The sequence below is a fragment of the Emydura macquarii genome, unplaced genomic scaffold (assembly GCF_026122565.2).
Source record: "Emydura macquarii macquarii isolate MOO-44397 ecotype Brisbane River unplaced genomic scaffold, CSIRO-AGI_Emac_v2 contig_691, whole genome shotgun sequence".
Lineage (NCBI taxonomy): Eukaryota > Metazoa > Chordata > Testudines > Chelidae > Emydura > Emydura macquarii.
In genome coordinates, this window is record NW_027130828.1 from 6,717,905 (window position 1) to 6,731,285 (window position 13,381).

General features: G+C 43.9%; 1 protein-coding gene across 2 annotated transcripts in view; it reads right to left on the minus strand.

The window, feature by feature from the left end:
* OLFM1 (olfactomedin 1) overlaps positions 1-13,381 on the minus strand; it is a 47,923-nt gene that overhangs the window by 17,922 nt on the left and 16,620 nt on the right. The window contains exons 1-4 of one of the 2 annotated variants that reach the window (XM_067541837.1): positions 11,917-12,504; positions 8,943-9,092; positions 3,636-3,791; positions 679-898 (exon numbers count right to left, since the gene is read on the minus strand). In XM_067541837.1, the coding sequence (XP_067397938.1) occupies positions 679-898; positions 3,636-3,791; positions 8,943-9,092; positions 11,917-12,066 (676 nt within the window). In that variant the 5' untranslated portion in view covers positions 12,067-12,504. Of the gene's footprint in view, positions 1-678; positions 899-3,635; positions 3,792-8,942; positions 9,093-11,916; positions 12,505-13,381 lie in introns of those variants that run through there. The other variant, XM_067541838.1, reaches the window with a different exon arrangement.

The window sequence follows — 13,381 nt, forward strand, 5'->3', positions numbered from 1 at the left end:
CAGATTCTGATTTGATTTACAGTGATGTATTCTCCAGAAGAAATCTACTGACTTCAGTGGGGTTATGGCCAATCGATACCAGCGGCAGTGAGGTGAGAATTTGGTTTCCTGTGCTTAAAAGCTTCCATTTACTTCTATCTATTCCTTCACTGAAAGAAAGTGATGGGTTGGGGTTCTTTATAGTGGTTGCAGCCCACATACAAACATGAGCAAATAATGCTGAGGGCTGCTCCTTTCTGGTAAAAAATCATGCCCCGCATACAAATTATTTAAAATATTATGCAGAGAAATCTTGGTATATATCCCAATTCTAGCTAGCAGAAAGATTGGACATTGATACATAAGTTAAATGGAGACCCAGTGTTTGTTTTGCTTATGCAGTATTTAAAATAGCCTGTCTATTTACCACATTTCACTGTCCATTTATTGCACAGTCTCATGTCCAACTAAGGATATGATCCTGCATGCACTTATGCCTCGAGTAACTACTCATGATAGTAAAGTGACTCATGTGTATATGCGTTTACAGGATCGGACCCTGCTGTGTGAGCTCCTTTGTTATAGCCAGTGCAGAGATAGCACAAGGAGGTGTCTAATTCAGCACTGCTGCCTCCAGATGTTACATGTACTTTACATGGCTGGTGTTTTGCCAATGTCACCATATTGTTCTGAGCCTACCTAATTTTTGCATGCATGCACGAAGCCTTTCTTCAAGATTTGACACTCTGTTCTGAAGCTCTTCGTAGTCATAGGCGCCAATCTCCTCCTGGAGTTCGTTTAGAACTGACGTCAGATTCTGGACCTCCTCTTTAAACTGCAATACCAATTTTGCATCGGCTTTGTACTCTTCCAACACTGGTATCAAAGGCCTAAGTTCCTCCATTTTCGCTTTTATTGCCTGCAAGGTTAAAATAAGCTTGGTTCAGTGCTATGCGTGCAAAAATCTGCAACACTCTGTCTTGACCTGGCTGCTTCCTATGTGAGTGCAATGTTCTTATTCCCACAATTATTATTATCATTATTATTTTTGATCCAAATGATGTATTAGAAAGAGCATATTAAACAGTCTGCAGAACACCAAAATATTTGGGAAAGGCCTTTATTTGTCATTTTTAGAATGCAACATCTTAGGGTTACATGCTTCAGATCACATACACAAAGAGTTCTGGTTGTTTTTTGTTTTTTTTTCTTTAAAAAAAAATTATATATATATGCATTGACAAGGGTTTCAAACTATTCATGAAATGCATCTACAGTTGCATGCAAAGGAAGATCTCGGTTGTGGTTCAAGGTTCCTTAGTGAGATATGGTGCTAATTTGGAAAATAATAAAAAATAAATGCATGGTGCAAAATGCTCTGTGACCCTCTTTTCATGGTTACATGGGGGTGAACTGCTTCTTCGGTCACTGCAGCATTGAAAAAACTTTCTTTTAAGTTAACCCTGCAAGCAAGAAAATGAAATACGGTTGAGGAGCTGGCTCACTAACCTGCCTTACACAGACATCCATTCATAAACAAATACTCTCGTGGTAAGAAAAAACCCAAAACTCCAAACCACTCACATTTTAACGCTGGAGTTGGCAGAAACAAAATGCTGTGACTGTTATTTAAAATAATGCCCTGGCAGCAATGTATTCCTTAATGCTATTTAAATCATGCTAAAACATACCATTTTTAATTTTGTTCTCCAGAAACACAGCCTTTATTTCTCCAGAAAGAAGTTTTAATGAAAAGAAAGGCTGTCTTTAAAGGCATAGTACACAACATTTTGCTTAGCTCCCTTAGACAACAATGCACATGTAAATATGCATGCACTTACCATTTAATGAAGAATTGGGTAGTATTCATAATAGGTAGGCTTGGAAGGATTAGATTTTTATCGATAAATGTTGATAAACGTTGATTTCACCGTGCACAGACAAACCGATGAAAAAATATTTCCATCAATAATAATTGAAATTTACAGATAGGGAAAGTAAGAAAAATGCAGCTTGAGAACTTATTACAGTTTGACGTAAGGGTTGGACATTTTTGACATATGATGTGGACAATTTGTGTTTTGATGGTTATAAAACTTTGAGTGTTTGAATCTCAGTGAATACCGTCATTAAATAATTACTGTCTGAGCGCCCCCGTAGTCTGACTCCTCATACTTTCCCTCAACTGTGAAAATTTAACACGATAAAAAATCAGAAAAAATTCTTATAATTTTGAGCAATTTTGAGCAATGATAAAAACTGGAAAAAAAATTAAAATATCTTTTATATTATCTGTCAAAATTATTTAAAAAATAAAAATCAAATTCTGCCAAGCCTAATAATAGGCCAGATTCTGATCTCAGTTAAACCAATGTAAATCCAGAATAGAACCAGTGACTCTTCCATTTCAGATTCTTATAAATTGCCTAGGACTATGGCATCTGAGTGCATTGTGGAATTAACTCTGGATTTACATGGGCATGAATGAGATTGGAAACTAGCCTATGTGGTTAAACGTTATTTGTCTTCCATGCACCTCTATTTCACGTGACAAGCTTCTCCCCTGATGTTTTACACTTTTTTATTTGCACTCACTAGTGAATGTATCACCTTGATTGGGGGGGAAGGGGAATCAGACCACATTGTTGGAGCTCAAGGTTGTCTCAGTCAAGCAGGTTCTAAACTTAGATCTAAGCTGAAGAACTGAACTTGAGGATCAGAGTTGGTTGAAAAATGAGGGTGAAATTGACAATAATTTTCACAAATATTCTTTCCTGTTTTTTTTTTTCCATTCAATTATTGGTATTTCAAAATTGAAAGCAGCAATTAAATTTTGAAATTAAAAAGTTTCACCCATCTCTCTAGTTGTTAAAAAAATGTGGGACAATGTTTCAGGAAAATGGAATCGAAACATTTCTCAAAGAATGAAGAGGGGAAGTCCTCTGGTGGCACTGTGGTCCTGTATTTCATGTGCTACTTAAATGGTGGTAATCCTCCAACTCATGGCTGTTTCAGAGAATTAACGGGTCCGTGACGTGACTCTGGATGAGATCTTTCCCCAGACCCAGTGAAGTACAGCGGTGGAATCCTAACCCCACAGAGGTCAACAACAAAATTCCTATTAACTTCAGTGGCACCAGGATTTCACCCCATATTCTTGCCCATTCCTAGGTCTAGGAGTGATCTGTTTCACTCAGTGAGTACACTTGTGCTCAAATATAGGAATTGCCTACCTGTTTATTGAGGTTACTTAACATGAGGACTTTGGGCTAATTACTGGAAAATAAGCAATATGCACACTTTAGCAGCATTTTTTCCCTCCAAATCATTGTTGCCATGTGACTCTGATCATTTACAAAGTAAGGGTGCACATTAGGAGACCCATTCTCAATGCATGCTTGAGAATTCCTTCCTTGGAAATTCAGTGCATGCAAGATATGATTCTATTCAGGCAAAACTCTGCTAGATACCAATTTTTGGCTGAGCAAAGCCCAGAATGCAGAGGGAATAGAAACCTGGGACGGTGCCACACAGTAGGTTCATCTATATCGGAGTTTGGAGAATTGTTTTTTCTTCTCTGATTATTTGGCCCATGGTATATTGGAGCAAAGGAAGAGACACGGCAGCCTCATTAGCAGAGGGGAGGATATACATACCTTAAACTGTCTTGCCAGGTGTTGTTTGTGACTCTCTTCCACTTGCTTGAATTTCGATTCCAACCCCTTCATCTGGTTCTCCATCTTCTCTACATATTGTAAGTCTCTCTGAGTCCGCCTGTCCAATACCTCTATTGACTGAGACATGTTTTGCACCTGTCCAATAAATAAATAAATAAATAAATAAAAAGAGGCAACACAGTCAAAGAAAGACGCTTTCATAGGAGCTACGCAGCATCATTTGCCTCAGAATACAAAATGCTGACCTTTTCCCACTCAGTCAACAAAGCTAAAGAGTAACCAGCAGATGCATTATTTACTAGTTAATCAGAAGCATCTGATGGTATTATGACCATGTGCTCCAAAACAGAGCAAATTGGTTTGATAAACATTTATTCTGCCATGCTCCAGAAAATAATCCAACAATCATGAATGCAAATAAGGATTGCAGTCAAGTATAAAAGGCATGAGCCTTAATGGTCTCTTGGATTGGCTGAGCCAGCATACAATGCCTGCCTTTGCAGGAGGAAGGACTATTAGTTACTGTTAAAGAGAAGCATATTGACTAAGAATAATACTTCTGTTCAGATATGAATTATCACTGCTTCACATACATAATGAGACATTCACTGATTGCCCAAGTGCAGGCTGTAGACCCAGCTAGCAAAACTTCACTATTCAAACAGCATGGTCTTTTCTTTAGTATTAGCTGTATTTCATCAGTCACAGAGAATACAGTCAGAGGTAGGCAGTGCTGTATAAACTGGTAAATAACACACACATTCAGGATTGAAGGCTAATATTTCCCAGTGTAGCCTCTGATCATGGTGGCTGTAATTTTTGGCTGACCAACTTGAGACCTCTAATTTTAGTGGCCGCTATCTCAAGAACTCTAAAGGTTGGAAGCAACACTAGATACCACAAGAAAGCTCAAATTTCAAGTGTTTTAAAACATTTATCTCCAGCTTGAGAAGTGTTGTGAGAACAATCGCTGCTGTGATTGAAATAGAGATGAGGAAGGAAGCAAGATGATAATCAGAATGACCTGATTTTGAAGGGTCGCTGGCATCTGATATGCTAAATTCCATTTCCACGCCTCCCAACATTTCTGCCCTTACTGGATGTTATCTCTGACCCCAATTCAGGACAGCAATTAAGCATGTGCATAGATTGTAAGTTCTTTGGGGCAGGGACAACCTTTTTTGTTCTGTAATTGTGCAGTTCCTAACACAATGGGGTCCTGGTCCACAACTGGGGCTCCTTAGATGCACCACAATACAAATAAACATAATACAATAATAACAATTATTATTATTATCACCCTATTGATTTCAGTTTGGACTTCTCCAGTTCTTAAAGTAAAACACGTGCTTAAATACTTTGCTGAACCAGGGACTTAGGGAGGTCAATGAGAGCCTGGTTCAGTGCCCACTGAAATTAATGGAAGTCTTATCAGAACCCAACTCTTAAGGAAATATTACTCTGTACAATGCCCATAATTTCCTCTGCCTGCAAATTCCAAGAAGCCCTCTGAGTCCCACACCACCACAATTAGCTTCTCTTTCCACATTCAGGGCTCCGGTAAGCTAAGTGTACAAATATTGGACTTGGGGACTGGGGAAGAGATTACTGCCATCTATTATTTCCTCCATTGAGCTTCACTGAGCCAATGTAACTCTTCCTGAACATGACCGTGAGAAACGTGTGTGGTACCAGCAGAAGCCTGGGCCGCTTGGACTTTGCTGGAACCAGGCCAGGAACAAGCGCCACCTCTTCTGTCAGTTTTGTGAAATGAGTGATGTTGTCCTCCATTAACGTTTGACGACCAGGACAATATGGCAAGAAACGATTCAAATAATGAAGGGGAACCCATGCATTAAGGTCTGATGGTTTGTGACAACCAGTTCCAGTGGTTTCAAGGCTAGTAAATTTCTCTCAGCTCAGATCTGGGGGACTGTGATCAGAAGAAATAATTTTCAGTACCTAATCCAGGCAGTACCACCCATCCACAGCCAGCAATAGCTGTCCGAGCATCCACCTGGGCCATTGCCCAGGATCAGCCCTTTAGGTAGACTGCACTGAATGGGGAGGAAGAGAAAAAGAGACGTGTATCATTCTGTGCTGGTGAACAGTAGGGCAGTAATTTGCCTGCACTAGATGGGGAGGAATGTGAGGACCTCTGCCTGCACTAGGTGGCATATCTATTACAGCCTGTACTTGTAGGACGTTTTTATCCCGTTGACCCAGCCGCTCCTTCCCTGAGAAAACCTGCATCCGCATAGTTGGATCACTTTGTACATCAGCCAGTGGGCATGGGGATTAAGTTTAAAATTGCAAAAAATTCAGTCCATTAATGCTGCCAGCACTTATTCCCAACTAAAAGCCCAACTGTGCATGAATTAACTTAAGGCAAACAAGGAAGTGTGCTCAAGTGAGGACGTACAGTTCAGAAAGTTGTGTTCAGAGATGTGCTTGGTGTGAAGTTCAAATCCATGCCATTCATTGCGAATAAGTTAATTTTTTTTTTAATTAAGTAGCAACCTACGGTGGACATTTTTAAAAACCAATTCCTATTATTCGTGATCTTTGACAATAATGTAAAATCCCTCATTTAAAGATCGACACCTTTTATTTTCATTGGCATTTTAAGGCCTTGATCCAGCAAAGCACTGAAGCACTTGATTAAACTTAAATGAGACTGTTCATGTGCTTAATGTCAAGCATGTGCTTAAGTGCTCCATTGGATCTGGAGATTCTCTGTCTTAAATTCCCCTCAGTTTCTTCCAATCACTTACTACCCCTGAAGAACCTTTGTTAAGAGTATTTTTTTAACCTATGAAACACACATATTCTAAGTGCTCATAAAACCTTATTTTCCAGCAATGGCATAGACAAGCCAATGGTTGCCAAGGGGAAAAATAGCCGATTTCACCTTAGGGAAGCAAAGAAACAATACAATGAAAATTTAAATTCTAATTCCAATTATACCAGTTTCTTTGACATTGATGGAGTTATTCCAGAGTTAGACCTGCGTAACTGGGAGCAGAATTTAGCTGGTGACTCTAGCTAGACACATCAGCTAATGTAATATGTCCTAGATGCTGATCATCCCAGTCTGTGGGTGCTATCCTTTGGGGTAGAGTGTCTATGAGAAGCCCCCTTGCGCCTGGGCCATTTGGCACTAAACACGTGAGCCACCACTACTTGAGCCTAAGGGACCATTTCATTAACTTGAAGGCAGTTGCAGATTCAAACCTCCACCCATAGTCTAGCCACTAGAGGGCGATAAAGAAATACACTGTGGTAGCATGGAGCACACCCAGATTTTTTTCAAGTTTTATCGTAACTTGGTCTTCAGAAGGGGTTTTAAAAACGTGACGTTCCATGTGACCTCGGTGTCTCTGGAAGTAAAATGAGATGGGGGAACTCACCGGAACAGGCCCTAGCTTAATTTTCATATGTTGGTGTCAATGTGTTTTAGAATAGATTGGCTTTTGATGACTTTGAGCCTGGACTTTTGTTTAACTGCCACAACCTCTGTGCAAAACCTATAGCAACAGTTGCTAAGGAAGAAATTTCTTCTACTTAAAAAAAAAAAAATTACTCACTCAAAAAAATGCAACTTTGCTCAGACCAGGTAAGGGAGTGTTTTATTACCCACAAAGGTGAATAATAGGTTACGGTTGCTTTCCTCCTTGGAAAATCCAAACAGTTACACCTCTGACATGCTAGGCTTCTTTTGCTATTTGTGGTGGCAAAATGTGAGTCTAGTTCTCAACACAAAACTAGGGGAGTTAAAATATCAGATCCTTGCAAAGGGCAGGAATGCCTGCAAACAGCAGCAGATCTTTCTTGTGAGCTTGGAAGTTCTGCAATTACAATTTTACTAAAAGGATTTTGTTTCAATGGTGACCCAGACAGAGGTATGGAGCTTCATGGCGACTGCTGAGATTCACCCCTTTATTTCTGGGTTCTCTTATGGGATGGTATATGTGTAGAGAGAGAGAGGTTAACACACACATGAACATCTGACTTTGAACATCATTCTTCCCTTACTTTATATGTTGGCACCCCAAGGGCAGCTTGCTGTCTAAGGAAAACAACGAACATTTATATTTCAGCACCTTCTGCCCTGGAAACTATCACAATTTAGGTCTTTCACCCCAAACCCACTGTTCCCATAGGAACAGCAAAGAACGGTTAGGACTTTGGCTCAAAATCTGCTTGCCTTATTCATGTGAATAGTTAGATGGGTCTTTGGTACTGGTGCTGCCCCATACAGCAATTTCTGTTCCTACTCCAGATTTTGTTCTGTTGGGCATGTTCTCCTTATAGTGTAAGGAAACAAAAGCTTGTGTGTCATTTCTTTAGAAGCTTATGTTACAAACAAAGGAGAAATGTTGAAGTGCCTATTTGCTCTTGTCTCAGTTTATAGCATTTAGAGCATAGTAAAACACATTAAGTGCAGGTTTATCAATGTTTTGGGTGACTAACACATCAATTTTCTCCAAGTACCAGGATAAAAATTATTTTGCCACGTACTTCAGATGCTCGCATAGTACGGTATTTAGACGCGAGGGATAATTACATGCCCCAACACAAGAATCTACTTAGATTTAGAAAAAAAATGGCACCATTCACAAGAAATGGTGCTTCTTCAATGGGATCCATTATCCAGAGAATTTCCTGATATCAGGGATGTGTCTTCTGATCTCCCCGGACAGCAGACTATTAAAGACGAATCACATGGATGTCAATGTTAAGAAGAAAACTGCAAGCCCTCAGACAATTTTTTTTATGTCTATGGTTCATGCGGTGTTATCCAACCTTTTTAATATCAATACAGCTTAAAGAGCCTGGTCTTCATTTTTAATTCTGCTCCTCTCTTGTCTTTTCGAGACTCACCCTTTGAAAATATTTAAGTGTTAATTTAATGAAAAATAATGTGATTAGAGTCAACTGCAGAATTCCCCCCCCTAATGAATTATGTAGGGCAGTATCATAGATCTTTGATCTTATTACATTCCACAAAGGCTTGCACAAACCTCCCTCTAGCTAGATACTTTTAAACCCTTCATAGACATAGTTGTAAGCACCTTATAAACATTAATTAATTGATCCTCGCGCCTATGAGGTAGAAAGGTATTAGTACCCCCATTTTACAGATGTAGAAATGAGGCACAGAAGGAATTGCACAAGGAGTCCATAGCAGAGCCAAGAATTGAAGCCAGATCTGTTGAATCCCAACTGCCTTAGCCCCCAGACCATCCTTCCTCCTTTCCACATAATGGAATTTCCTTTCCATACCTTTTCTAACAGCTGCCTCAGCTGCTTTGTCCTGGCATCACGTGAGCACATCGTCTGCTGGGGTGCCACCACTGTACATATACACCGTCCCTCGCTGTCTTGGGCAGAGCTGTAGACCTGCCAGCTTTCCTCTGGGTTGGTAGGCAACACCTAGTTGATACATGGAAAAGGGGGTGGGTTAAGTAAAACAGGGGGATACTTAGAGGTCTGGCGAGTGTGTAGGGAAATGGGTGCACTGGAAGCATTCAGTGCCACCACAAAAATAAAAAAGCAGCATTAGAGGAACATTACAGACAAATAATGGAACCATGGAATAAATAAAGGAAAGGTTCCTCCGAGAGCCCAGTAATCATGTTAGGATGGGATGCATTTGTAATGCAAAAATATGGATTGGGGACAAGTAAACAAAGAGTTTGATGTTATGAAAAGGAGAGCAAAAGTGGAAGCATATTATATGGACACAATGGGGAAGATCCGGGATATGTTGCATGGAAAATCAAGGGAGAGTAGGGTTTGGTTGGCAGCATTAGTTAAAGTGAATTCTGATGCACACCCAGCCTGTGTGAAACCTGATGCCATGCTATTATTAAGACGCACTCCATTTCTCCTTGGCAAACAGAGAATGAAGTGCATCCTGATGTGCTAGTTGAGTATACAGTGTTTTCCTGACTCTGAACTGAGCAGCAATCAGTGGGAATCTGCAGAGCTCTCCGAGATCCTGAAACAGGAATTAGCTCTTAGGAGGAAAAGACAACCAGTATTTTTACTGTCCCTCCTCCTCCCCCCCGTCCCCTCCCCATTACTTAAAGTGCCCAGAAGATTTTCGTGAGCACTGCAATAATTCTTAAACTGTTCTGTTAATCCAAGGAAGAGAGAGAGCCCAAAATAACCAGTGAAACAGCATGCCAGCTAATGAGGAATACAACCTTGAAGATGTAATCAGCACCATGATTTGGGTTTCCATAATGCATACATGGAAAGGGAGTCCAACTAAACACATTTTCCAGCCCCTGAAGAATCTCTGATCTTCATTTCTCTTAAATTGCACAGTATTTTGCAAAATACATTATTTGCTCACAGTCTCTGATCATTTTGAAGAGACCAATATTTTACCATCTAGAAGGAAAAATGCTGTTTTAGTGCTTAAATATACAGTAGAACCTCAGAGATACAAACACCAGAGTTACGTACTGACCGGTCAATCACACACCTCATTTGGAACCAGAAGTATGCAATCAGGCAGCAGCAGAGACGGGAAAAAGCAAATACAGGATAGTGCTGTGTTAAACATAAACTACTAACAAAATAAAGGGAAAGCGGCATTTTTCTTCTGAATAGTAGTGTTTCAACGCTGTATTACGTCAATGTTCAGTTGTAAACTTTTGAAAGAACAACCATAACGTTTTGTTCAGAGTTACGAACGTTTCAGAGTTACGAACAACCTCCATTCCTGAGATGTTCCTAACGCTGAGGTTCTACTCTACAATAAATAACGGTGCAAAGAACCAGACTATATAGATAGATAGATAGATTAGATAGATAGATAGAAATTATTTTGGTCCAGGAAATAAACTGCTAAATCCTCTCACAATTAACTGACATTATATCAAATACTCTTCATCTAGAAACAGTGGGGCTGTAAAATACTACATCTTTTTATTAATTGTTATTAAAAAGAAGCATACAGCCTGGAGATGAGAGGTGTCAATTCTTTCCTGCTAAGGGAAGAAAGAAGGATTGTTATGCTCAGTCCTTTCCCATAGATAAAGACACCTGTCTATATTACCCTTTCAGAAAAGGCAAGGGGGAAGGTAAGGCATGACTGAAATGCACTTGCAACTTCCCTGATGCATTTTCCCTCCCAGTAATGACTATTGATTACAGGCATCTGAGTGCATCCGTTCTTGTGGGACTTACACCTGACCTCAGGCTAGAGGGAAATACAATGACAAGAGAATTTTTGATGTTTTTTCAGCCAGGGGAATACAAAGAGGAAGCTACCCCCACTCCCAGCCTCTGCCCACGGCTCCCACTTCCCACCGAAGGACCGCGCTCAGACTTCTAGCTAACAGGTTGTTATGTAAGAGGATGGAGGATTTGAGGGGCACCTTAGCTGCACAGCCAGCGCCAAAGCCCAACGGCAGCTCTGCAGGGAGAGAAGTGGCAGGACCCAGAGAGCTCGGTGCCTTTCCTTCCCGGCAATCAGTCACGCCGGGAATGTGCCCTCACCGCGCCCTTCTTCTGACTGTGGCAATCTCGCCCTGCCGCTATGCAAATGAAGGCTGTAGCTCAACTCCCCAACAGCTCCAGCCTGACAACCGGTTTAATGAGAAACCCAGAGATTCCTGGATTCACCCAGAAACAGCCAGTCCAGTTAAAGGGGGGTGGGGCGAGGGGAACAAAGGGGGAAATGGAACAAGTCACTTATTGCACGATTCGATTTGCTAAACCCAGATCGTCTGCCAGCACAACTGCAAACCATCCCGCACCCAACGCACGCCGCTATCCCCCCCCGAACCCCTCGGATCTTCCACCCGGCCAGGCACCGCACGATCAGGGAGCGCTCTGCCCGTGTGAACACCGCCCAGCCTTGAAAACCAAAACCACCCTCCGGGCCACGGCCGCATCGGATCCCCCCCCCCCCCGCCCCCCCCGTGCGGACACGTTTCACTGGGGCAGGGGGGATGTCAAATCCATCGAGTCCGTTTCCAGGCACGGGCTCTGCGGAGAGCCGCGCGGGAAGTGGTCTCACTCCGGTTCCCCTCCGGGCTCTCCCAACCCTAGACAGCGAACTGGCGTGCACCCGGCTCAGCCCCCAAAGGGAGGGAGGGGACGGACCCTGGGGAAGGAGACAGGGCAGCCGCCAGCAGCCCCCCGCTCGGATCAAGAGCAAACTTTGTGCAGACACACACAAACACACACACACAAACACACACAGACCCACACACACACCGCCCGGCCCCGAGGCACTCACTCCGGTGCTGCGGTCCAAGGTCCCGCCCGTGGCCGCCGTCAGCTTGGTGGTGTTGAGCCCCACCAGCGACGGCAGCGTCTGCGACATCCAGTTGGTGATCATGGCCATGGTGCTCAGGACCACGCCGATCTTCAGCAAAGGCACCGACATCGCTCGGCCGGGAGGGGGCTGCTGCTGCGGCCGCCGCCGCCCTCCTTCATTCTGAGCCGGCGCCGGGCTCCTGGGCTCGGCGCGCCGCCGCCACCGCCGCCGCCGCCGCCCGCTGCACCGGCCACCGGCCGGCCGAGGCCGCCGCCGGCTCCTTAGACATCCTCCCCCGGCGCCCGCCGCCCCGCCGGCCCGCTGCGCCTCGCCCGCTGCGCTAGCGCCCGCTCACCCACGGCCGCCGGCCCCCGGGAGCTGGGGCGGGGGGGGGGGCGTTGCAAAGGGGGGATTGCCCCGGGGTATGTGCTCGGGGTGGGGGTGGGGGGGAGACGAGGGCCAGGCGCCGGGTGGTGTCGTCGGGGTGGGGTGTTGTTGTTTTAAATGGGGAAGGATCCCGTCCTCCAAAACCCCGCGTCTCCCGGCTAGGTGCAATGGACATGCCTGAAAGTGACTCTGGGGTGGGAATGAAATGGAGGGGGGGGGGGGGGGGCCGGGGGAGGACCCCAGGCGCGGGTGTGAAAATAAAACGCACTCTGATGTCAAACTGCTGGAGAAGGGTTTTTTTTCTCTCTCTCTTTCTTTTAAATCCTCACCCGCCTTTTGCTTCTCTCTAGCGTCCCCTGGCCGCCGTCCGGGGCTGGTCTCTGCCAAGCGAGGCAAAGGCAGCCTTCTGGAGTTGAGTGTCAGAGAGGCAAGGTGGGTGAGGTCCCGCTTGGAGCAGGGGGCTGGACTAGATGACCTCCTGAGGTCACCTTCCAACCCTCCTCTGCTGCGAGTCTGTCTTTTGCTGGACCAGGCACGGCTGGTGAGAGAGAGAAAAGCAGGGCTACAACAGGGCCCCGTTCACCAATATCAGGAAGGACCCAGATCATTAAAATAAGGAGGATGAAAAATTTGATTCGGATAAAACCCACGGGCTGGCACAGCTTCCGCCAGCAATGCGCCCTTCTGCCTGAGCCTAGTTTTTCCTTTGACAATGATGAGGCCAGATAATAATTGTTGGCAGTATTGTGGCCGCGTGCTGGGTCCAGGATAGGAGAGGGGCAAGGCGGGCGAGGTAATATCAAACCGGGGCATGCGCACCCCTAGGAGTACGCGAGAAAAATCCTGTCATGGCGGACAACGCGTCGTGTTCTCTCTTACAGACCCTTCCCCACCTGTTTTCCTAAGTATATTATGACCTGTCTCAGATGGGGGTATGTGGTAGACTACATTACTTGGAAAGGGGTAGGCAGCCTAGAATGGTTGAAAACCGCTGTTCTATTGGACCAACATCTGTTGGCGGAAAGGACAAGTTTTCCTGTTTCACAACGTAAGACGG